The sequence below is a fragment of the Centroberyx gerrardi genome, chromosome 3 (genome assembly GCF_048128805.1).
Source record: "Centroberyx gerrardi isolate f3 chromosome 3, fCenGer3.hap1.cur.20231027, whole genome shotgun sequence".
In the NCBI taxonomy this organism is placed as follows: domain Eukaryota; kingdom Metazoa; phylum Chordata; class Actinopteri; order Beryciformes; family Berycidae; genus Centroberyx; species Centroberyx gerrardi.
Window position 1 is genome coordinate 30,514,009 of NC_135999.1, and position 25,290 is coordinate 30,539,298.

A 25,290-nucleotide genomic window follows, 5' to 3' on the forward strand; every position below is an offset into this window, starting at 1 on the left:
GTCAGACTGAGGAAGACATTTGAAGAATCACTTTGGGCTCTGGGAACTTGTGATGGACATTTGTCATTATTTTTGGCATTTTATAGACTAAATGATTAATAAAAAAAAAAGAATCGATAATGAAAATAATCGATAGTATTAGTGTGGTATATGGTTTACATCCTAGAATAGAAATCCTAGCAGCAAGTCAGATCTGCAGTGTGAACGGAGCCAAACTGAAGTTGAACAGTAACGTCGTGTCTGTTGCAGAATAACTTCCATGTGATTCAGAACTTGGACAAAGTTTTCCTTTATTTCCAAACCTGCCACCACAGCACACACCCATAAGGCCACGGGCACCGACTCACTGCACAGACACATTCTGGTTGGAATCAGCCGACGGAAACAAAGACATCCAAAAATATGTTTTCTGAATATAGAATAAGATACAAAAATGTTTTCCCCCGTTTTGAAAGGGGTCAGTTACAGAAGTGCATCGAGACGGTCAGAATATGAAGGGAAATATTTACACAACTGCAACGTTAAAGACACTTCGGGTAAACTTTTAAAGGGGCAATTCACTCAAAGACAAAACTGAATTAATACAAGCATGATCTCATGTTTTCCATGTTCCAACCAGTTACTGAGAATAAATCTGAATGAGTGAGACTGTCTGAGGGAAACTGTGAGGAAAATATAGTTTTCATTAGTTGACAACCAAATTTCTAATGAACTAAATGAAGCAAAAATCCTTCTAGAGAATCAATTACACTGCAGGCTGGGACTGAAAGATTTCAGTTATTATTATGGGTGATATGCCCCTTTAAGTTGCCAAGTTTAAATCAGTTTAAAGGACCTATATGTAATATATTTACTGTACTAAATCATAAAATGACCATGATATCTTATCAGAGATTTAGGAAACATGCTAAGTTGAAATACTGAGACAACTCTCTCCATTATTTTGAATTTGGACTGCAGTACCCATTTTAAACGCTGGGTGTCATTGTTACATATAGGTCCTTTAAATCTCAGTCATCAAAAGAAAAAGCCTAAAAAATGGCAAAACATAATAGAGAGCACCAGAGGAAGGTTATACTCGCAATATGAGTAGAAAACCTTGGTAACAGACTTAACTGTAGTGAACTGTCACATTACAAATATAAAAAATATTAAGCCTTAAATACCGAAACCAATGGTTAACACCTGCACAAGATAAAAAATAAAGTCAAACTGCCAGTGCTTCATAGAGTTTTAAATGTCCTCCTTCAGTAACTGCAGGAATGTATTCAGCTTTCCAAAACCAAACCAGAGTTTTAACAGCTGATCAGGATTCAGCTGAACGAGCAACATGTCAAGTATTAAAGAGTCAGATCAAACTCTAATCTGCACTTCACAGCCTCCATGTTTCTCATGTAAAAACAAAATACTCGGCTAATCTTTAAGGCAAGAAACTGAAAACCGGTTCCAGTAAAGGCGGCGCTAACAACACAGTCGAAGTGAAGCTTGAAATAGAAACAGTTGAAAACGGCGCCACATACAAAATGTTGTGTATACTCGCTGTGGCTTCTAGTGGGGGAGCATGAAGTTTAAAGAGGGAACTGTAACCAAGGGAAACAGAAACAGCGGTGACAAAAACAACAGCAGCTGTGGTGAAAACAGCGACAGAGACAGCTGAAGGAATCTGAGGATTAGAAACCGTTTGATCGTCATAAAGGAGCAGAAATCCTCCAACAAGCTCAGCAAACCGTTCATGTCGAAGAGTCGACCAGCAGATGTTAGCATGGAGATGGAAACAAACTCAATGAAAAGGAAATGGAGAAACTTTCCCACAAGGCAACGCAACCACTTGTGATATTTTAGACCAATCACAGACGGTCACACAGTGGGAGCTGGTGTGTGAAGAATGTGACGAGTTCGGCCGGCAAGTCTGTTCACACCGCAGATTCTGAAGCCTATTTTCTGCAAATATGTCCGTTTGTCCGCACAAAACTGACCAAATTTGATTCTGCAGTAAGTATATCGCCAGATTAAGCTTTCTTCATTTACCAATCCACAGGATGTGATGCCGCTATGACTTGTGACTAGGAGGAGCAGCCGTGTAGAGACCTGGCTTGATGTTGGAGGAGAAGGGGTTCGGTCAGTTGAGTGATCAGGTTGAAACCTCACCTCACCTCATCACTGAGGTTTGACTTCAGACCCACAGCAGAAGGTCCAGGAGGCTCAGCAGTAAAGAACCTCCTGCCTCTCTCTGCTTTCCAGTTTCCTGAGAATTCATCTCCACAGTTCAATATTTCACCTCCACATGGCAGTGAAGTAGGAATTTCGGACTCAGGCGTAGAAGATGAGTTCGGGGATCTGTCCTCCCTGCACTCCGGTTCCATTGGTGCTGTCTGAGGAGCACTGGAACTGGAAGGTCACTTTCCCACACTGCACCTCTGTCACGCCCTCCTGGCCGAAGTAGCTGAGCTCGTTGCCGTCCAGCACCACGCTGGCGGTGTAGAAGGTGTCGGGCTCGATCTGCACCGGGTATTCGAAAAACACGGAGAAGGTGCTGCTGGAGCCGTCGGAGAAGTACTTGATGATCCTCTGTCCCATCGGCACGCCCTGCCGCTTCAGCTCGATCTTGGCGCTGTACTCGGCCGAGCCGCAGCTGGAGCCGTACAGGCCGAAGCCGGCGATGAAGATGCGTTTGTCCACGGCGAACTGGATGCTGTCGCAGCGGCCGCGGTACCGCCACTGGTTGCTCCTGTAGGCGCAGGACTGGAAGCGGTGGCAGCGCTGCGGTGCCAGGCCTTTCCGCGGTTTGGTGCAGAACAGCAGCTCAGGCTTCTTGGCGGCGGTGTACCACAGGAAGATGTCGTTGGTCTCGTTGAGCGTGAGCACGCCGGACTGCGCCGCTCCGTTGGCGAAGTCGTCCAGCGCCATGGTGGGGATGCGGATCAGGTAGATGGCCTTGCCCAGTGCCAGCCGCTTGTTCTCGATGGTCGGCGTCAGATCTTGGCGTTGGCACTCGACCTCGGCCCAGTTCAGCGCCGCCTCGAACACGACCATCTCTTTGGCGTTGAGCGTCTCTCTGCGCAGGATGCTCTCCAGCGTCTGGGAGTCGATGTCGCAGAAGCCCTCGGAGCGCAGGGCGAGCTCGGCCTGGGCGTCGATCACCTCCCAGCAGCGCTGCGTCAGGTCGGGCTCCTCGAACAGGCAGCTCTGGGACAGCAGCACGCACGCGTTCTTGGCGCTCAGGCTGGTTTCCAGGAAGTTGACGCAGGCCCGCGCCAGGTGAGGCACGATGTACTTCTTGGCAGCGTAGAGAGTGGCGAGCACCGTGTCCGCACACAGGTCGATCTCATCACAGTAGATATACCTGGGAGGTCAGAGGTCAGGGGTCAAAACAGCATAGCTTCACTTCAGTATGTACAGTGGCTATATTACAGTCTGTCATTCACTTTTCCTTACGGGAAAATAAAAGTTATTCTGTTCCATAGTAAGTATTTTCTGCTGCTACAATACTGGATGGAAATGCATATTATGGGGATTTTTACTCTGAAATGTATGCAAAGTGGGGTTTTTCTGAAATCTCATGAACATGAGTCAGTTGGTAGACACACGTCATAAAATTAGAGCAATTTTGCAAGTTAATTGTATTCAAAATGTTTCATTACAGCCCAGAGATGGAGTATGATTAATATGTTATGAAATATGTTTATCAGTGAGTCAATAAAGGCCAAATGAATAAGGGGTTAATACTTTTACAAACTTGTTTTATTTTATACTTTAATGTCAATTTGTTCAATTGTCATTCCACCTTTATAGAAAGCTGTACTTTGCTTACTGTATTTTATTTTGTACTTACTATATTTTAGATTAAAAATGAATACAGTTTGAACATTGAAAACTTTCCACAGCTGCTGTATAGAAGGGATTATGGCTCTTATTTGAATCTGTAACGTCTCTGTATAGAGGCAAAGCAAAACGCTCCACCACAGCTCATAGAAACTGAGTGAATCAAAGGAAGTGAGATGGACGTACTTCAGCATGGCCAGGAAGGAAGGAGGTTCCACGTCGGGGATCCGGATCTCGTCCTGATCCTCGGCCAGTTCCCCGTAGAACATGGCGTGGAACACCGAGCTTCCCACAGCCAGGACATACTGCCGGACCGCAGGGAAACACGGACGTTAGAAAAGAGAAGATCCACACTTAGTTAAACACACTGGTGTATGATCGTCCTCGATTAGACAGCTAGATTGAAGACCAGCCGGCTCTGGGTCCTGAGGGTCACGTCATAATTTTGGGGTGTCACAAGATGATTCATGGGATAGACAAAGAACATATTTCTACTAAACAAATGTATTATCATGTCTATTTTTTCTGATTTTTCTCCAATTTTTGCTTTTCTCGTGTGAAATACTGAATAGTTTTCAGCCTCCTCTGATAATGAATCAAATGAAACAACCTGAAAAAAAAGATGAAATCACTCTTTTGTTGAACGGAGGTCTTACCTTGTGTCCTGGCACTCGCTGAGTCCCACCAGGCGGCCCCACCACAAAGTGAACATCTGCCATCACCTCATTGTTGAACATGACTGAATTCCTGCAATTACACAGAATTCAGCCATATCATATCGTTTATGTCATATCTCGGAAACATAAAATCAGTGTTCCCACACTCATTTGGACATCAAGACATCAAAGACTTTTCAGTGACATTAAAAGTAAAATAAGTTTGATGAAATTCAAGGGCTTAAAATTGTGAGGTTTTGGAGTGACGCATGACATTGGATAAAATTATATATTATAAAGGCCTCCGTTTTTTCTCCTGATTTTGTCAAGGGAGGAAGTCCTGGTGAAATCCTTCATTTTCAAACTGCTGCTGTATCAACACTGATCTCCATCACAGGGTTTTCCTCAGGATGGGAAGTGTTGATGCTGGGATGGAGAGAGCTGAGCCACATAAAAAACTTCTCAAAGGCCATCCATTCATGAGCCCTTGTTTTATTTTGCTCAAATCCACAAACTTTAAAGGATTTTCATGACCTGTGGGAACCCTAACATGCTCTACACTTTGAGGCCCTGGATTAGAAACACAGTGACATCACAGCAGTGTTTTTGTCAAAGTAGATGATGTTTGACTGGTTGACAGCATGACATATCACCTTCACATGGCTATAAAGCAATGTCAGCCAGTTTCCACAGGTCAGTAAGTGAGGTAAGTATAGTAAGGTAAGCCAGGTGGTCTGAAGCGGTTTGGGGAGCCACCCACCTCTCTCGGATGGTCGGGTACAGGCCCTGCCAGTTGCAGCCCTGGATGGTGTTGTTGTTGGTCAGGTTCTGCTGCTGGTACTGCTGCTGGATGGCGGTGCTAGCCGAGGTAGAAGGGACCAACTTCTTGGTGGGAAACAGCTCAGCAGCCATCTTCTCCCCGCTACAGCGACACGGGGCAGGGCATGGCAGGTGTGAGGCCCGGCTGAAGCTCGCTGCTGCTCACGGGAGTGAAACCTCGGTGTGTCGAAAAGGCTGCTGTTCAAACACACCGAGAACCTACAGTCAGAAACACTGGGAACAGCAAGCTAACTTCACGTCAAGTCCTAAGGTGTACCGTTAGGGCGACAGGAAGAAATGCTAGCTAACGTTAGCTCGCTAGGAAAAGTCAAGGTACATCATCCGTGAAAGTCCTATTTAAGTAGTTTGCATGTAGCTAGTAAACCCTGCAAGAATGAAACGGCTACTGAGCGAAATATAACACAATAACGTTCGTCTTTTAGGAATCTAACCAAATGTCTAAACGCGGGAGGCTACTTTAGTGTTAACGTTAGCCAGTTTATGCTAACCTAAAAGGCGATGTCAACTAGTTTACGAGCTCATCTCTGCTTCAACGATTGAACGTTTGCTAAGCACCAAAATAAACAAAAACTTAATTCGCTGGTAAGTCGAAGTATGTATAATCATACCTTCACCATATCAGCTGGCTTGTTACAGTCTATTAGACGACAGACTGGCGGCTCCGCTTTGTTTACAGTGACTAGTAGTTCTTCTTCTTCTTGTGTTATTTGCGGCAGATGAACTGAATAAAGGAACATCGCTGCCCTCCACAGGTCAAAAATAAAATGTAAATCTTTAACTGTAGCCTGTACCCGAATGTACAGTAAAGTACAGTTTTGTGTGAAACAAGTTACTCAATTAATTGATTGGTTCTTGTTGGGGCCAAACAAAGTTTTAAAATAAAGAGAAGAAAGTCCTAAATCAAATGTTTCGTGAAAATGCCTCATGTTCCAGTAGCTAAGCTAGTTTTCTTCTTCGTTTATTGGTGATGTCAGGCTTGTAGACGGTTCCAGTGTTTACTGCCCTCTACGGGCTGTAGGCTGCTGCTGTCTGATATGTGTAAAAGCCCATAATAACCCAAGGACAGACTGTGTAAAACTAATATTATTGTATATTTAATGACAAATGCAGCATGAATCAATGTAGGGGTGCAATGGAAAAAAAAATCTTTTTTTTTTTTAAATTATTGTTTTTAGATGCTGATTCTTTGCTTATTTGCCACTATAAATTAACAGATCATATTGATGCTATGATAGCCGACTAACTAGGTTAAGTATCTAGGATGAATGGGCCTGTTGCATTGTCTTTTCTAGAATAAGTTGCAGATTTGACTTGATTTTGAGCTCCACAACCCGAGGAATGGACATTACTTAGACCATCCAATTTCCTCATGGGAATCACTAAAGATCATATTAAATACTTGTGAAATATTACACCGTAAATGCAGTATAACTCAAGTGTCCTCTAGATAAAATAACTGGATTTGAGTTATCTTGTAAAAGGTTTCAGTCTGGGGAACCCTTTGGGGCCGGCTGGGAAAAATCTGGGCAGTGAAAGTAATTGATAAACACTTTTCCCCACCTTTGAGCAAGGCACTGAATCCCCAACCTCTACTGTAGCTGTCCAGTTTCCACCAGTAGAAGACTGTGGTTGTACTGGGAAGCTCCCAGTGTGAATATGTGGATCTATATGAATGTGAAGCAGAGCAATTGACTTTCTCTGGATAAATAAGGCTTAAACACAATAAACACTCTGTAGTTTTAATGCAACATAAGACACATATCACTATTATGATATACAACATATTCCTTTATTGTTGTTATTGATAAATCTGTCACTCTCCCATGTCGGAAAAACAGAACACATCATGAAAAAGAATAACAACACTTGTATGTACTTTATGTACAGCCTAATTAGCATTTATAGTCTTTCTTTATTGTTTCTCTATACAACTGCAGGTTAAAGGGGTGATGACAATAATTTACAGGCAAACTGAACTTGATAGCGCAGTATGCATTCACTCTCCCACCGGTCAGGTTTCTGTCTGGAGTGAACGGGTTCGGCTCCACTGTTGGCCTCAGAGACAAATCAGTGTTTTGACCTGAACAGAAGTTTCTAAATCACACCCAGCTCACAGTTCAGCTACCTGCATCACTACTGGCTAGTATTTCTGAAGAACTGCATATGTAGTGTGAGTGACTTCTAACATTAAGGAGATGATGTACACCTAGTCCACTATGATCAGCTCAGATGGTTTTCAATGCACACACACATTGGTATCCAATGGTAAAGGAGCAGGAGATGCTAATATTGGTGGATACACTTCCACCTCCATCGCTCTGCAGGTGACACACAGCAACCTCTATTAAAACACAGCAGCGTTTAGGAGACCCAGTCTAACTGTTCTTAGCTTCAGTAGGTCTTCTGCATATAAACTATCCAACTGCACACTGTGAGGCTTTGCTGACAATATAATCACATCTGTATTTTTCTTATAACATTTGCAAATAGCCTTATAAAAGGAGCGAACGACGCGTTTCACCTGTTGCTCCCTCAGGTTTGTTTACTGGTCTTCTACATGTCGACCAACAGGGGGCGCCGCAGCTGTCGTGGTTCTGATGAATGAGTGTATTGACGAGGCGATGTTGGGAACATTTACCACGACAAGCAACCAGACTATTAAATATCACCATTTCTGTCACTTAAAGGAACAGTTCGCCCCAAAATGAAAATTCTGTCATTATCTACTCCGGCCCAAGTCAGGCGAAACTCATCCAAAACAGCTGTATCTACCTCATTATGTATTACTACAAGTCCTCACTGACGCCACTGCACCACGCTCCACCAGACCCCAGCCTCCCCTATTGGCTGGCAAGTTGTAAACAGGATTAGCCTTTTTTTCTTAAGAGTTTTTAAAACTCAGACTTAGTTTTTCAGGCAAAAATGCTTAATTAGCTTAATGCTAATGCAAATTTAGCAATACTGACATGCTAATGCTAATAGGCTAATGTAAACATGTGAATGCTAATGTTGCGAGTCCCAAAAGGCCTAGATTTACCTCATTATGTAGCATTATTCTAGGTAGAGCAATCTGTAACTTCTTGTATAATATGGCAACCAAAACATGGAAATTGGCTAATCCTGTTTACAGCTCACCAGCCAATAGGGGAGGCTGGGGTCTGGCGGAGCACGGTGCAGTGGCGTCACTGAGGACTCACAGTCCTACATAATGAGATAGACACTGCTGGTTTGGACTCAGAGCAATCATTTGGCTACAAAACACTTGGATTATGCTGCACATTGTTTAATTTTCTGGTCATTTTCTGCTCTTTTTGGAACAGCCAGGCTTGCGTTCACTTAGAATGTTTTTAGAGGAAAACTGAGGTGAACTGCAGCAGCTAACTGTGCGTTTGCCGGTTGTACAAACTTCAATGGCGTTTCAGCTGACATGGAGGTGAGTAGATAATGACTGAATTTACATTTTGGGGTTAAATTTTCCTTTAATATACACTATATGCCAGGTTAATAAATAGATCTGCTTTAATACTTTAAAACTGTACACTTTTTTATTTCCCTTCTTTACATTGTCTATATTTACCTGAAGACAAATGCTAAAAGTCGTATTTTTTGTATTTTCGCTCTACACAAGCACACCAAATTCCCCAAAGTCTTCCACCATCCCAGGAAACCGCCTGCGTTTTTGAGATGACCACATTTTGGTAAAAAGCAAAATCTTGTTATGTAGTGCTCAGAGGTGAAGGCATGTACACACACTTCTGATAATACCAGCATATATACAACCCCCACTATAAAGCATTCGCATGAATCCCAAAGGAATAACTACACTTTTCAAGTAAAACAGAGAATACGTCTTAAAAAAATATCTACCTGTATCTTACAAGTCTGCCTTTTCACCAAGCACAAATAGTAATTAAAAAAACTAATAACTGCTCAAAATAATTACACAAAATACAATTTTCAACCAGTTAGCGTGTAAAGCATATACAAATTTTAAGTGTAGTGTTGTGTGCAATTTGGGAACCTTAGTTCTTCTTCCAAAACAGGGGCTAAATAGGTCTTACACTGAGTCTAATCTCTTGTAGCCAGACCTCCGTCTCAAACTAAAAGAGGTCTGGAGAAATTCAAGCAGAACAGTTGGTTAGAAAAGGGCGGAGACACGGTGAGCTGTCATCATACTTCAAACCAATAAAACTGCAGAAGGGCGGAGCCTGGCGCTGCTGCTCACCTGTGTGACGCAGCCTGTCGGGAAACACGCCGTTATCCCCGTTACTGAGAAGAGTCTTCAAGCTAAGAAACTGTAAAAGCTTTATCGACTGAATTTGGTGTCGAGCGCAAACTTCTGACAAAACAGAATACGTAAGTCTATATTTTCATCCATTTTTATTGTTAGCGTAGCTACACTAACAAAGGAAACTTGTTTCTACCTGGACAGAAGGCGGGGCGTGTTGTGCTCCACAAGCTCTCATTAGCCAACATTTCCTGATGAGAAGTTCTCCAGACCTCCGTGAGCTTGAGACGGAGGTGTGGCTACGCGAGATTACATTGAGTCTTGCACTATCTTTATTTTACAAAATAACTAATAGCATTGGCTAATAGCATTAGCAACAAGAACTCATTTTAGCAGTGAGCCTTTCGGCCGCAGCAGGTTTAGTAGGAAGCTTCTTGTCTTTGAAGACAATACTTGGTTGACTCTTTTGGCTTAAATGGCATTTAAAAGCAGTAATAAATACTGTATGTGATCAAAGAAAAACAGAGACAAATGAAAAAAGTATCACTGCAAATTTTTCTCAATGCAGTTTGTCTGGATTTTCAACTATAAATACACAGTAAAAAGCAGCATGTTTTCAAATCGGGTCTCATCACCACAATGTTGATCAATCGAGAAGAAACTCGTGGAACTACAGTATTTGAAGGGATTCATTTCAAAACACTATATATCCTTTTGGAAAAAATTGCTACCTGAAACTCATCAGTCAATATTTCTAAACCAAAATATTCAATGTATTTCAAAAATTTTTTTAAACTTTAATAGTCATCCGTGATGGGCTTTATTGCCAGCAAACATTTTGGCAGAGTAGGTGTCAATTTTTTTCAAATGGTGGAGATTTAACTTTGGAATGAAACTCTTTATCTGATCTACTACTAGCAAAGTGTCACTTGACAACAGGTCAGTCTGGTTTACAGGTCGATGCTTGGTACAGTATATTACATTATCATTAACATGTCACAGTACTGCTGTCCTATGTAGCTTTCACAACAGAACATCACAACAGCCACAACACTTGGACCTGGAGAACTGTGGTTTGGTGAAAGCTTTAGCATCTCTAAATGTATTTGAAGGGTTTCATTCCAAAACGCTACAGATGCATTTTGGAAGAAAAAAAAAAATCACCATTGCTCAATATTAAAAAAGAAACCCCACACACATCTTCTAAAATGTTAATACTCTGTAAGTAAAGGGCTCCCGATTACTAATGATTTCTACAACAAGTGCGCTTGTGCTTTCTAGCTGCTCGGGTGGGATCTGCATGACTGGAGTGAGTGAAGTTGACTTTAAAAACTCCACCTGACACCAAAGTGCTGTCAGAGAATCACTGAACAAAATATGTAATTCCTGTGTTGACTGAGCCTCTTCAGTTACAAACTCAGCAGCTACTTCCTGGTCTGTGGATGTTCAGCCAGCAGCCTCCAGCTGGTTGATGCTTGTGTGATTTATACCGTACTGCCTGGTGTACGAGCGCACATTGGATTTCCCTCCTGCAGACTCCGGGGCTCTGCAGCCTAAACACTGCAGACCGTAATTTCCCTCAGCACTGCGCTTTAAAAAAAGCGTTACACACAAACTAATGAGCAAACCAACAAACCAACGCACAAACGGATACACACACACAGCCCGGCTCTTCTAGAGACGCTCCTCCCAAGCACCAAATAATATATGAGTTTTATTTTCATGACAGAAGTCATTTTGTTATTTAAGGTGCTTCTTTCAAAAGGTTGAGATCTCATTTTGGAATGAAACTCTTCAGTTATTAACGCTGACCTGCTGACTTGTTGGCCGTCACAGACCCAACAGGTACGAAGAGACAATGCCTTTCTGTGCGGAGGGCTGCAGGGACAGCAGGGTGGCCCGGTACAGAGACCGTCCTGTAAGGTTCAATCCCCAGGGTCCGCCCCGCAGAAGTGTCCTTGAGCAAGGCACTGAACCCCTACCAGCTCCAGCCTCAAGAAGAACTGCTCTGTGCTCGACCCTGACCTCTGACCTGCAGGAGACATGATGACTCTTCCCCCTCAAAGATCAATAGAGGATCACTGCCACTACTCAAAGACAATCACCTGTTCTCCACTGAGTTGGTTTGAAATCAAAAGGTAAAACTAAAAGTCTTTTTTCAGGCTGTAGGCACAACTTAAAGTTTTCAATTCTGAGGACAGGAAATAATTAAATGAGTTTAAGTTAGATAATAAAATCACACTAAAGTAATGTAAGAGCAAAAATCCACTAAATCCCATGTGGAGTGTGAAAGTTTGACCCTTCAGAATGACTTGTAATCTTAAGGTGCAATAGGAGCACTCCAGTCTCCAGTCTGTGTTAGAGTACTTAGAATAAATGGGGGGATTTTAGTCTCCAACTCTCCATGTTGTCCTGTGGGATACGACTCATAATGCATATTCAACTCTGATTTAAAACTAAACTGTATGGATCAAAAGAAAACGGGACTTTATCTTTCTCTTTGGAAGAGAGTATCTCTTTAATTGGCCACTACCCCATCCCGCTGTGATGCACAAAAATGCAAAATTACTTTTCTACTAGACCTAAAATAACCTGTCTGTATTTTCTGAAGAAAAAGGCACATATTCATGAAATATTTCAAAACAACAACAAAAGACACAGGCAGTAACTGGTGTGTGTGTGTGCGTCTGTGTATGGGTTAGTGAAGGGAGAGAGCGTTTATCTGTTACCACACAAACAAAAGATTCCTGCCTTAGTAAAGGTACTGAGGGCTCCGACTAATGGCTCCTCCTGTTTGCTGACCATTCGTCGTCTCATCCAGGGGTTTGGCTTCGGCACCCAGGCCAGCCCGGGTCGGATGGGGAGGTGATGGATCTGACGAATCTTAAGGGAGCTATGCAGTAAGGGTCGCTGTCACCCTCAGTTCTCTGCCACCAGCATATCGCTTATTTAATTTTTCCTCTCAAATCCTCTTCCCTGCTTTTTTCATCCAGACTCGAACTCACACAGCTGCTAACTCATCTACCTGTCCACACTCCCTGCTAAAACAAACACCCACCCCAAAACGGGCGTTTCCTCTTTGCGACGCCCATCGGTATTTGCGGTCCTTGGTGCTGAACAGTTAGTTGCAGACCGGTTGTTTGGGTCATACGAAGACCTTGGCGAGAGCATCCGCCCCGGCGCTGCCAATGTAGCACTTGGTGGGGTGGAAAGCCACATCGTGGATGGACTCCTCGAACTTCTTGCGGTGGGCAGTGAACTCCTGGATGCACGTCTTGCTCTCCATGTTCCACAGACGGATCGAGCAGTCGTGACCTGGGAGGACAGAGAAAGTGAGCAAATGAGGACTGAGAAAGAGCGAGGTGTATTTTGTTGTACTGGCACCGTATTAGAGGTTATAGTGTGTTCACATTATACTGGATGTACTGTAAATACAAGCTGCCGACCGGGAAAAACTGTTCACATCACCCTCCTAGTGATAATTACAAGTATGACATATCTCCCACTGTCACAAACTGCAGAAGGTGGCAAACATGGCAGCAAATCCATTCATGTTGGAATCCAAGGTAATAAAAAAAACAAAATTAGCAGTAATATTAATACAATCATACTAATACACTCTACTTACAGAAAGTGTGCAATATCTGCTGTGGTTGTGTTAAATTCATAAATAAAAGTGATTTTGGATGTGGATGTTCCAACGCGTTTAACACCTGGAGACTTTCAGATTGTAGTGACAAGATGTCATCCCGTTCTTACGCCTCTTCCGATATGTGAATATGGCATTAGTTATATATATATTACTTACATTTACTAACATTTATTGTACCCTGACTGGTGTACCAGGTGGGTGGGGTATACAAAAATGCTGTGGCAGTGGTCACATGACCCACAAGCACAATGCTGACGTCATTCATCACTGAACGATGCTAAAGACAGGGGTGTCCACTTTCCCCAAGTGTTATTTCACTAGAGCTGTTAGCTCAAAAGACACAGCAAAACTAAATCTGCATGACTGAAGTTAAATTAACTAAAGACTCAATGTGACGTTATGCAGACGATACTTCACTGTACGTCTCTGACCTTGAAAGATCCATTCTGGACATCCGTGAAAACTAATACATTTGGCAACTTCTTTGGTTATAAAAACACAGATGATGTATGGATATGGATAAATGCTAAATACTTACTGCCAGACATGAGGTACAGTCCATTGGGATCCACAGCTAAACTTGTGACAGCGTCCAGATGGGCGACCATGGAGTGGATCAGTTTACCTTTAAATTCAAAATGGATTAAAACACTTACCCATTTTGGTAAAACTCTTTGGTAATGATGAAGCTCTTTCAGTTTGTTTCTACAGTGCTGTTGTGTTCAAGAACCAAAGTCAGGTCAGTCAGTCACAATGAGACACATCGCTCCTCTATCACTGTTCACTATCAATCACTCTATAGCTGAATACTATCAACCTGCAAAATAATTTTTGACAAAATATGTCCTTTATTGAGCAGTACCTAACTGATAAAAAGGAAGTAAAAGTTGTATTATTGTGAACATTTAACTTGAAATACTAATCTTCATACCTTGGCTGGGATTTTTCACAAAACCCCCATAATGCTCCTCCTGTATGCAAATGATACAGGATACAGGGAGAAAACGCTACACAGAATTACCTTTAACTTTATAATCCTCAAAATACACTTAAGTTCCATTTTCAGCATCACATGACCTTAAATCTATCAAAACACCCGTGTGGCAAATTAAATTCCAAATTAAATCTTGAGGCCGTTCATGTTTCTCTCCTGGTTTTTCCGAGCTGGACCGCTGGAACGCCGTTTGTAATTACAACTGACCGGCTGGGAATTTCCAACGTCCAAGTCTGAATGGAGCGCAGCGTAACCCTCTGCACCCGCTGGACACATGACACAGTTGACTTGATGATATATTCCTTGCCAAATTATCATGCAGTCTTTCTCTGCAGCTAATTCCTAGTACCTGTGTTATTGTCGAAGAACTGAATGTGTCGGTCCTCCTGGGCTGTGATGGTGATTGGCAGGGTGGGATGACTCAGCACTTTGTTGATTTTGCATGGAGCGTCTGCGTGGGGGCGGATAAGAGAGGGATGACATTATCAGTTTAACTGTTTGTATCTGCAGTCTTCAGTCTGTCAGGACTGTGTTATTTCCTGTCACATGCACCGTGAAGCAGCAAAGGCTGAGGAAACTTAAAACCTCAAGGCAAGAGATTTTTGACTTTTCTCAACTTTTGAATGTCACTAGAGTGAAGCATGTGATGAGCTTTTGATCAGAATCAATCAGAATGATGGAAAAAGATGGGAAAATAAGAGTCTAGGTCAAAAATGACCAGAGTTATGTTTTTAACCACTGGACACATAATAATTATAATTTAAATGACAAATTTGAATGAATATTTATAACATGGGAGTGAGTGCAGGTCTCTGGACGGCCTCCTGATTTTCTGACCCCAGTCTAGTGAGGTCTGGTTTACCTGGCGATCCGGTGGACTCCAGCTTCAGGATGAGCTGCTGCGTCTCCATGTTGAAGAGGCCGATGTGTCCGGTGTTGAACGACGTCACCATGTGTGCCGGCTCGCTGCTCACCAGGTCCACCGAGGTCGGCACCCCCAGCTCTGAGGCAGGCAGACAGGGAGAAACTGATTCACCAACTTTTCCCTGAAGCTGATTCGGACTTTTTTCAACGTGACCGATTCTGAAAATTGGCCGATACCGAGCAGCAATCCTCTCCATTATCTTCACAACTTTTAAGTGTTTGTAATTACAAGCACCGACTTGGTCCATTAGCTTTACTGAACAACAGAGACTTAGAGCATCAGTTTGGGGTCGTTGGACAAATGATCCAGATCTAATCCATTTTTGTCATTACAGTCACATTCAGGAAAGACTTGTTTTACATCCTGACAAAATATATCGAGGAGCAGCTGTGACTGAAGGGACAGGCAGGATCCTCACCTTCCTGCTCACTGAGAGTTTGGAGAGAAAGCAGCACATCATAGATTCACCTCTAATGAAGCTTTTATTCCAAGCTTTTATTGAATGATATGGAAACAGTGGAGTGGTCCTGTCTTTATTGATCTGCAAATGTGCTTCATCTTTTACTTATTTTTATTGATTGATTGATTTATCTTCCTGTTTTTATATAATGTTTTTCTTTTTTCTTTTTCAATGTAGTCTTATTCATTGATTTTATGATGTTTTATTTTTTGACTGTTGTTTCATCATCTTGTATATTACTGTGTATTGTATCAGGGCGTCATTATAAAAGAGGGCAGCTGCTCTCAACTGACCACCCTGCATAAATTAAGGTAAATAAATAATAAATGTAATTTGGTTTGCCTCCATCCAGAGTTCTATCGATGTTGTTGCAATTCCTATTGGCCAATAGAGGCCGATAAAAGTTATAGATTACTTAAAGCCCCTTTAATTGCTAAACAGGGTTTTTAGAGATGTCAGTTTTTTTGTTTTTATTGACACCAGCGATGATGATGATGAGACATGATGATGATGGTGTGATGTCAGTAGTGATGATTGGTTGGCGGAGGAGGGACGTTTCTTACCTCCTCTCTCGTTGAAAACGGCGAGGGCCGGCGAGACGTCGGCGGCGTTCCACAGCCGGACCGTCCCGTCCGCCGAGCAGGACAGGAGGCGGCGGTGGGCGGAGCTGTAGACGAGACCCCACACCGAGTCCGTGTGACCGCACAGCGCCCCCCGCAGGACCGAGGGCTCTGCGGCAACGAGAGAGACAGAGAGAGGGAACGGCGATGAAGATGAAGACATTATCAAAATAAAAAGGTGAATAGAGCAAAATTTCTGCTGAACTCAAGCATTTTCAAAACTCTAGCATTAAGAGGATGAAGAATATAATAGATAATAAGCATTGTAATTATGATAAAAAAAAACAACAAAGAAAACAGGAAGGTATAGAGTAGAGGAATAACCTTAAAAAAATTAACTATTCCAAATAACCTTTTTCTTTTTTTAGATTATTTGGGCTTTGTGCCTTTATTATGATAGTTTTACAGTAGAGAGAGACAGGAAAGATTAGGAGAGAGGGGGATGACCACTGGGCCAGCAGGATGCCCCCTGTATAATCTTTAGAAAATGCAGCATGGCAGGACAAAGCGGAGCGTACCATAAGAGTCGTAGGGGTCGATGTTGGGGCTGGGGGTGTTCCAGCTCTGGATGGTAGCGTCCACCCCCCCGCTGAAGCACTGCTCCCCGCTCGAGCTCATGGTGACACACAGGACCGCCCCGCTGTGGAGGACAGACGCAGAGAGAGGGAAGGTTTCACTTTCTCAACTCATCTGTGTGACTGGTTCAGATGTTTCTGTGCATTCGATTTGGACTTGATTGAGGCCTGAAAAGTTGAGCGTGGCCCGACAACATCCTGAAGCCAAGCCTGACTCAAACTGAGCAATTAAGTGAGAAATTCCACCTGTTCCAATTGGTCCGGCCATAAAGCTCTGATCTGATTATGGTAGAGTTGGTGAAAATGTTACTGATAAATACAGGATGTAAGGAACAAGGTGCACCGAGCTGGTCAGTATTGTAGAATAACCCCAACAAGGTGAATCAAGACCCCGACACCAAGAGGTCACCTGATCACTCCAAGAGACTTATTCTGAAATACTGACTGGCTCGCTGTACATTATCACGCTTATTACACGGCTATATATCAGAGAGAGACAACATTGAGACAACATTCTATAGTACTAATTTCAAAAATTCAAAAGTTTAAAAAGCCAGTTAGTATTAAGGACAAACTGCTATTAGTACGTGATAAACATCAAGTTAACATAAGAATAAGAGATAAAAATCATTATGTACTACCAAAAATAAAAACTGAAATGGGAAGACGGACTTTTATTTTCAGAACTGTTAAATTATGGAATTCATTACAATAACTCACTCAAGAACAGTACGGCGGTTGGATTGTTGATTGCAAGATTTACAGATTTAAATGTAGTTATCATCACACTATTGTATTGCACTGTCAGTAGGTTTGTAGAGTGAACACATGTAGATTAATATGTGTATATATGTAGGTCCATTCGAGATAAGTGTCAATGTATGTAGGTTATATGTGTCATGCATGTATGTATATGATATATGTGTGTCAACAATTATGTGTTGTATAATATGAATTATTGTATGCTTAAATGTTTTTAATGTGGACTCTTGGAAGATTAGCCAATAGGCTAAAAGAGATCCAAATAAAATCAAATCAAATATATATCAAACACATTAGTCATTTCACAGGATTATAAAGTAACTTAAAGGCTTCCACCAACACCTAGTTGTGCAGGACTGCTGCAGTGAAGAAGGAGTAATGTCTTTTTGACACAAGTAGGGCTGCACAATAAAAAAATATTAAAAATAATAAAAATAAAAAATCTCAATATGAGCTACTTCAATTTCCAAATCATAAGAGGCTGCAATTATTTCATGAGAGTGGTGACTCCTAAACATGATATTCTGGTTCTCAAAGCCCAATTTCTGGCCTATAAATTAAATTGCACATTGTAAAAAAGTTTTTTGTATTAAAAATCTTTCATATTTGCTAAAAAATCTAAAATACTGAAAAGTCTGTGTCCGTATACTGTATTGCAATTTATATCGCAATTGCAATATTCAGCAAAATAATCGCAATATGATTATTTCTCAGTATTGAGCAGCCTTAGCCACAAGGTGGTGCCAGTTAATTTGATTAGAGATCAACAAAATCGATTAGACTTCTTGACTGCAGAGTGATATGATCAGATGGGAAACAGCGGACTGGTCAGAATGGCTTCATTGGCCAATCAGAATTGAGCATTCTATGACATTCACCGCAGCTGAGATAGAAGAAGAACTCACCAGTGGGCCCTGAATGTGTAGATGGGCTCCACATCCAGAGCAGCACATCTGGAAGACAGCAGCAGGAACAGTGAGCAGAAAAACAACAGGCTTAATGGATATTTTAAGATAAAGTCCAAACTTTAATGATCCTGTGGGGAAACTGAGTCGCTGCAGCAAGAAATAGTAACAGGATACAGCAAACAAAATAAAATATGAAAACAAAGGAGCAAATGGGGGAGTATTTAAACGTGACACCACTGACCGATTACAACACTAGAGCGTATTAGATAGAAATATGAATTAATATAATACAGTACCCGTCAAAAGTCTGGACCCACCTGACTGAATGTTCTGTGTTCTTCATTCTCTTAAAGCCATTTTGATCTAAAGGCTTCTGCTTAAATTCTTGAAATTAGTTTCTTAGACAAATATAAATAGTGAAGTTGATCCTATGTATGAATTTCTTTCCAAAGCCTTTGTCTTTCCATCAAGGCAAAGGGCGGCTACTTTAAAGAATCTAAAATATAAGATAGTTTTGATTTGCATAATTGCATTTGTGTTATGTCACAGTTCTGATGTCGTCACTATTATTCTAAAATGTGGGAAATAGTCAAAATAAAGAAATATGTGGTGTGTCCAGACTGTTGACGGGCAGTGTGTGTGTTGGTGACATTTGAAGGCGCTCACTTCTTGGCGGGCGCGGTCTTCTGCAGGTTCCACAGTTTGAGGGTGTGGTCCTCGGAGGCGGTGACCAGGACCGGCTCCACCGGGTGGAAGGCCAGGCTGCGCACCGAGTCAAAGTGGCTCCGCAGAGTGAACTTGGGGTTCCAGGTCTTCCTCAGGGCGTCTTTGTTGTTGGTGATCTGAGGGAACGAGGAGCCGACGGGTTAATGGTTAGAGACGGGCAAAATATATCAAGTCACTTCACAATATACATCGCAATATTTTTCATCTTAGTCTTCCAATATCGACCTGATATCTATATCTAACCCTAATGTGGACTGCTACTGATTTCTGAGTTTCTGTATATGTATGTACGTATATCCATCAAATATCCAGGAGCAGAAAGCTGAAACAGAGGGAAGTTAAATGTGTAGAAACGTAGTAGAAAATTTGTTTTAACCAATGTATTTACTGGATTGTAGACTATATAAACCACCCAACAGATTACAATTACAGTCATAACAAAGAATGAAACATACACGGTGAATAAATAAGGTAAAAAAAAAAAAAAAGTTGGATAAGTGTGAATATTATGTCATCCAGCTGTCTAAATGTGGATACAGATGTTGGTTATGTCAGACCGTCTTCAGGGGATTTACATACTGTACGCTCTTAAGGGAAGTCCTGAAGATTTTGAGGACATGTGAGGTTTGTTTATGGACTTCATGAAGTTAATAATCCCCCTGAAATGTATGATATGTTTGTTCTGTCTTGATTTTTACCTCCTGTGTATCTCTGTATTTATGTCTTTTGTTGCTCTGTAAAGCAATATATACAGAGAGGTACTGAGTGATGAACTTCAGGTGATGATCGATCCCTTGTTGAGGACATTTGGGCCTCTTGAGTACAGAAGCGCAACAACACACACTCCTCTCTAAATCGTCCCAAACACCTCCACTCCCTCACTTTTCCTGTACCGTTCTTACCAATGACCATTCATCCATCCATCTATGGATCCATCCATCCACTTTCCCCCCCTCCTTCCTTCTATCCATCCACCTCCTTTCTTTTACACCCTCCTTCCCCATCCGTCCCCCTACAGAAACACCAGCAGGCCAGTTGGGAGTTGGGAGTCGTACTCACGTCGTACGCCAGGCTGTCGGCCTCGTTGGCCACCGTCAGTCCGGCCAGTTCTCCCAGTCCCAGCTCACTGGACACCGCCTCGTCCACCCGGCCCAGGATGAAGGACTTCCCCGACGACGGCAGGAACGTCATGGCCTCTGCTGGGACACACGGGACACACGGGACGGGGTCAGGCTGATTATACAAGCCATCTGCAGGTTTCAGAAAGACAAATCTGACACCTTTTAAGACCTTCTCAGTGCCTGGAACTGAATTTAATAAAAATGTATGGGCAGAATAAGAAAAAGGACACGGGGAAACTAATTGTTAAGGGACATGAAGTCCAGCTGTGTTTAGTAAAGCAGACAGGATGCAGATTGTACGACTAACCCTGTTCTGTATTCATTTAGGAGTGAACCTCTAATTGAGACATTTTTAAAGACATTTTAATACTTTCTTTAAGGTCTTAAAATGATATAATTTATTTTAATTTTATCGTTTAGATATATAGGACTTTTTGATGAAACCCTTCAATTCTTCTTAGACTATTAAGACTTTTCTCAGACTTTTTAAGGACCAACTGATTCCCTGTAATAATGTGATACTTCATTGATCCCTGTAGGGAAATTCTCTTTCTCCCCTCCACAGGGAGGTCAGAGGTCAGAGGTCAGACGTCAGCTACTTTTGCTGGTTCAAATCTTCAGACCGGCTGGGAAAACGTGGATGGGGAAAGTGAATGAGTTGCGCTCTCCGCTCCCACAACAACCAACGAAGGCACTTAACAAAATTTAAGAAGCAGTAATGTTACACTAAATTAAATTATCAATAAAATTAAAAAATCTGCGACACTTGGATGAGCGTGTCGACTCCAGGCAGGGGGCCTACCTTCTTCTGGACGTCCCACTTCGTGCTCATTGAGCCGGGGGACGCTGGGCCGGGAGGGGGGCGTGACGGGGGGCTGCATGGAGGGAAGAGACGGCATGGAGGGCAGGGAGGGCTCCTCAGCATCCCGCAGGTTAGCCAGCATGTCCTGCAGCTTAGACCGGTTAGGTCCTGGTGTGGAGGAAGAGGAGGAGCAGGAGGAGGAGGAGAAGATGGGAGAAGTGAGATGATCAGAGGGTTTATGGTGGTGATGGAAATGAGAGGAGGAAAAACAAATATCGAGGGAGGAGAAGGAGGAGAAAACGGGTACAAGAGGAGAAACAGAGGAACAATACAAGGAAAATGAGGTTGGGAGAGAGATGAAGAACAGATATTAGCAAACTGGAGGCAAAGGAACTGTCAGAGTCCAAACTGTCGTCAATACAACAGGAATCTGAACTTAGACCAGCAGCGTTAGGGATGAAAATAAGCTGCTAGATGGATGCAGGAGCTCCACAGCTGAATAAAGCTTAGAGAGGATAGAACGCAAAGATGAAGGCAAATAAATCAGGGGGAAAAAGTGAGAGTAAACAGAGATCAGAATTTTGCATGAAAAGTAAAGAGTTGAAATGGCAGAAACAGATGAAATGTACTCAAGTGTACACACCGAGCTGGTAAACCGCAGCATTACTGAACACAACACATAAAGACATGGAGAAACAAAAAAGGAACAAGGATATTAGGGATGCACTGATATCAGATATTAGCCTGATTCAAGGCTAAAATAGTGGATCAATATCAGAGAATTGCCTGAAAGTGAAAATCCAATGCCATAATCCACTCAAAGTAAAGCAAATTACTTTCTTTTTTACACGCAGTAGGATGATAGATCTCTCTAGTGGAGAAAAATGGATTATACCGCAATCATTTTTGTCCCATGAGCCCAAACTAATGGTCTAAGTCTGCGTTGGTCAGAAATGGATTAGCATAATGGATTAGACTGGTACTCGGCATTGGCCAATGTATAAAATTTAGTAAAAAGTCGGTGCATTCCTTTGGGAAACTTAGGAATCAACAGGAAGGTAAAAGAGGTCTGGGTTATTGAAAGATGGAAAGAATAAAAGAACAGAGGAAAAAATTATTTGAAAGCCTGAAGAGAAGTCCAGAGCTGTTCTCAAAAAAGAAAAAAGCGGAGGACACAGAGACACAGACAGGGGGCGCTAGAGATGGTAAAGAGGTGAGTGACGTCTACCACAGTCCACTGCTACCCTAGTCACCTTTTAACACAAGACCAAACCTCTGGCAGAGACAGAGAGGAAGAGAGAGACAGAGAGGTAGAGTAACAGAGAGTGAGAGAGAGAGAGATCAATAGATAGGTCGATAGATAGTAGATCGTTAGGTTGACAGGTAGATCTTAGGTTGATAACTACATCGTTATGTGAACAGGTAGATTGTTAGGTTGATAGGTACATCGTTAGATCGACACATACATTGTTAGGTTGATAAGTAGATCGTTAGGACAACAAGTAGATTGTTAGGTCAGCAGGTAGATCGTTAGGTCGACAGGCAGATCGTTAGAATAGCAGGTAGATCGTTAGGTCAACAGGTAGATCGTTAGGACAACAAGTAGATCGTTAGGTCAGCAGGTAGATCGTTAGGTCAGCAGGTAGATTGTTAGGTCGACAGGCAGATCGTTAGGTTGACAGGCAGATCGTTAGAATAGCAGGTAGATCGTTAGGTCGACAGGTAGATCGTTAGGTCGACAGGCAGATCGTTAGAATAGCAGGTAGATCGTTAGGTCGACAGGTCGATCGTTAGGTCGACAGGCAGATCGTTAGGACAACAAGTAGATCATTAGGTCAGCAGGTAGATCGTTAGGTCAGCAGGTAGATCGTTAGGTCGACAGACAGATCGTTAGGTCGACAAGCAGATCGTTAGGACAACAGGTAGATCGTTAGGACAACAGGTAGATTGTCTGGTCAATAGGCAGCAACAACAGGTAGATCGTTAAGTTGAAAGGTAGATTTTAAATCGACGGCAGATCGTTAGGTCGAGAGATCACTGGGATGACAAGTAGATCGTTAGGTCGAGAGATCATTGGGATGACAAGTAGATCGTTAGGTCAACAGGCAGATCGTTAGGTCGATAAGTAGATTGTTAGGGCAATAGATTGTTCATTAGGTCTATAGATTGTTACTTTTGAGCTCCACTACCAGCAACGAATCTGACGTTCTCCTGCTCCACATGGTGCCTGGTGTTGATATGATATTTATGTGAATGGGTACATCAGAAAACAACTAATATCAGCTTTATTTCTCCTTATTTCAATGAGGGAGAACGCTTGCATCAGCCATCAAGAATTGAGCCTTGTACATTTTTTAGCTTGGACGCAACGCAGACGCAACGCAACGCAACGCAACGCAACGCAACGCAACGCAGACGCAATGCAACACAGACGCAACCTGACGCAACGCAAGCAGTGGAGCATCTTTCAGTGCTTTTAAAAAAATAATTCCTTCGATGGCTGACACCCGATGGCTGTGGTGGAGCAGGGCCGTTAGTTAGGTCGATAGCTAGACAGATACCTAGATATTTAAAGCTAAAGAAAAAGAGAAAAAGCCATGGGAGTGAGAGGACAGACACAAAAGAAGAGGCAGAAGGAAGAGAGAAAGATTTGAAGAGAGAGGATGCACCAAAGGCCTTGTACAGGACTTACTCTTCACCCCCTTCTTGCCCTTGCGTTCCTTCCTGTATTGCTCCTTGAGCTGGGCTATCAGTCCCTGGTCCACGTCCCAGGCCAGTTCGCCCAGGGAGGACTGCTCTTCCTTCTCTACAGGCCAGGAGGAGGAGGAGGAGGAGGAGGAGGAGGAGGAGGAGGGGAGGAGGAGGGTGGGGCAGAAACCTGTTGTAAGTGTCTGGATGCACTACATATCCACCAATTTTAGTTTGACAGTCTACTGAGCCAGACGGGACCAAACGCACCTAGATAACCACTACACTCCAAATTCAAATGAGGAAGGCTTTCTAAGAATCTAACTTTCAATCTACCGCTCTAAAATGTACTAAAATGGGTAATATCGTTGAAGTGTGAGGGCAACAAAGTACTGTATACCTATACTGTAGTAGTGTATCCTGCATATAGATGGCATATAATGTGGCCCTCTTTAATCAGTGCAGTGTACAACGCCTTAGTACAAGTGTACTAAGGTCTTCTGGAAAGTTTTTTCCCCACTCAGACTCCAAACATTGACAACACATTCAGCTCCTCCTTTAACAACAAGAGGAGGACATGAACACAGTAAGGTCATGAAGAGAATTTCCAACAGTGCTGAAATTCTCTTCGAGAACAGACAGATATGAAACGGAGGGAATTCATGTCTCGGCCTGTTGTGTCTGCATTGGTGAACATGGAAACACGAATGTACACAACACAAAAAGGTGCCATTCAACAAACAAAGGGTTGGAAAACAAATGAAAATTCAGGCTAACGTCAATTGCAGCTTGAATGAAATTTGATGGTTCTCCTCAGTCCTGCAAATGAAATGTTAATGCAGTCGAGCAACACTGGTTCGCATAGAGAAGTCACAAAAAGCTTTTACAGTTAAGCAAACAACATTCCATGATAAATGATCATGATTCTGTCAGCCATCTCAGTCTCTCTGCAGCAGCAGCAGCAGAGCAGCACGATGCATGAAGGTTCAGACAGCAAACGCCTTCAATGCTCATAAGATCAAATATGCTGAAAATGTCTGCACATGCTCAACGGGTACATGAGCGGATCCAAAGATGGAAAACATGCAAATTCACTGAGGGGGAGTCTGCAGGAATGATTGGAGGCACGATTACAGCGTATTAAAAGAAAGAATGGGTTTTCTGCTTCCTCCTGGTAGCCCGGGGCTAGTGATGCGTTGGGTCGAGGAGGTGGAGTGGGATCAAGAAGAAAAGACTTCAGAGTCGGCGCTCACAGCCACAGAGGATGACAAATCTGTTTCATAACGGAGCGGCTAGGAGCCAGCCACAGACTATTTTAAACTGTCCTTTATTATGTGTGTGTGTGTATGCTCAGTTGGCCTATTATTACAGTTTATGAAGGGAGACAGAGGGGATGAAAAGCAAGAGGAGCTGATTTCTGCCATTCCACAACAGATTCTCAGCTTAAGACAAGTTATTGCTTTTGAAAATAGGGAAAGCTATAGAGACTTACACCAACTGGTCACAATCTG

The 25,290-nt window shown here is 42.6% G+C and overlaps 2 protein-coding genes across 5 annotated transcripts in view; both read right to left on the reverse strand.

The window, feature by feature from the left end:
- Nucleotides 1-273: 273 nt before the first annotated feature.
- btbd3a (BTB (POZ) domain containing 3a) lies at nt 274-6,022 on the reverse strand. Of its 2 annotated transcripts, none has more exons than XM_071899890.2 (5): nt 5,927-6,022; nt 5,239-5,492; nt 4,479-4,569; nt 4,009-4,127; nt 274-3,343 (listed from the first exon to the last, which is right to left on the reverse strand). In XM_071899890.2, exons 2-5 carry the CDS (start codon nt 5,388-5,390, stop codon nt 2,311-2,313), a joined length of 1,395 nt encoding a protein of 464 aa, XP_071755991.1. In that variant the 5' UTR covers nt 5,391-5,492; nt 5,927-6,022; the 3' UTR covers nt 274-2,310. The 2 variants fall into 2 exon arrangements, with proteins under 2 accessions (XP_071755991.1, XP_071755992.1); XM_071899891.2 differs by having other exon boundaries at nt 5,239-5,495; nt 5,927-6,002.
- Nucleotides 6,023-7,094: 1,072 nt separating this feature from the next.
- The window catches only part of strn (striatin, calmodulin binding protein), a 63,705-nt gene continuing 45,509 nt past the window's right edge, over nt 7,095-25,290 (reverse strand). The window contains exons 8-18 of one of the 3 annotated variants that reach the window (XM_071899888.2): nt 23,784-23,897; nt 21,092-21,259; nt 20,228-20,364; nt 19,109-19,284; nt 18,440-18,487; nt 16,716-16,837; nt 16,141-16,308; nt 15,055-15,195; nt 14,542-14,643; nt 13,737-13,823; nt 7,095-12,861 (exon numbers count right to left, since the gene is read on the reverse strand). In XM_071899888.2, the coding sequence (XP_071755989.1) occupies nt 12,692-12,861; nt 13,737-13,823; nt 14,542-14,643; nt 15,055-15,195; nt 16,141-16,308; nt 16,716-16,837; nt 18,440-18,487; nt 19,109-19,284; nt 20,228-20,364; nt 21,092-21,259; nt 23,784-23,897 (1,433 nt within the window). In that variant the 3' untranslated portion in view covers nt 7,095-12,691. Of the gene's footprint in view, nt 12,862-13,736; nt 13,824-14,541; nt 14,644-15,054; nt 15,196-16,140; nt 16,309-16,715; nt 16,838-18,439; nt 18,488-19,108; nt 19,285-20,227; nt 20,368-21,091; nt 21,260-23,783; nt 23,898-25,290 lie in introns of all 3 variants that reach the window. The other 2 variants (XM_071899887.2, XM_071899889.2) reach the window with 2 other exon arrangements.

Coding starts and splice junctions, on each gene's coding strand:
- btbd3a (XM_071899890.2), bottom strand. CDS start 5,390: ATGGCTGCTGAGCTGTTTCCCACCAAGAAGTTGGTCCCTTCTACCTCG. Junction 4,570..5,238: donor TACCCGACCATCCGAGAGAG/GTGGGTGGCTCC, acceptor GTGTAATTGCAG/GAATTCAGTCATGTTCAACA. Junction 3,344..4,008: donor TCCTTCCTGGCCATGCTGAA/GTACGTCCATCT, acceptor CTGACCTCCCAG/GTATATCTACTGTGATGAGA.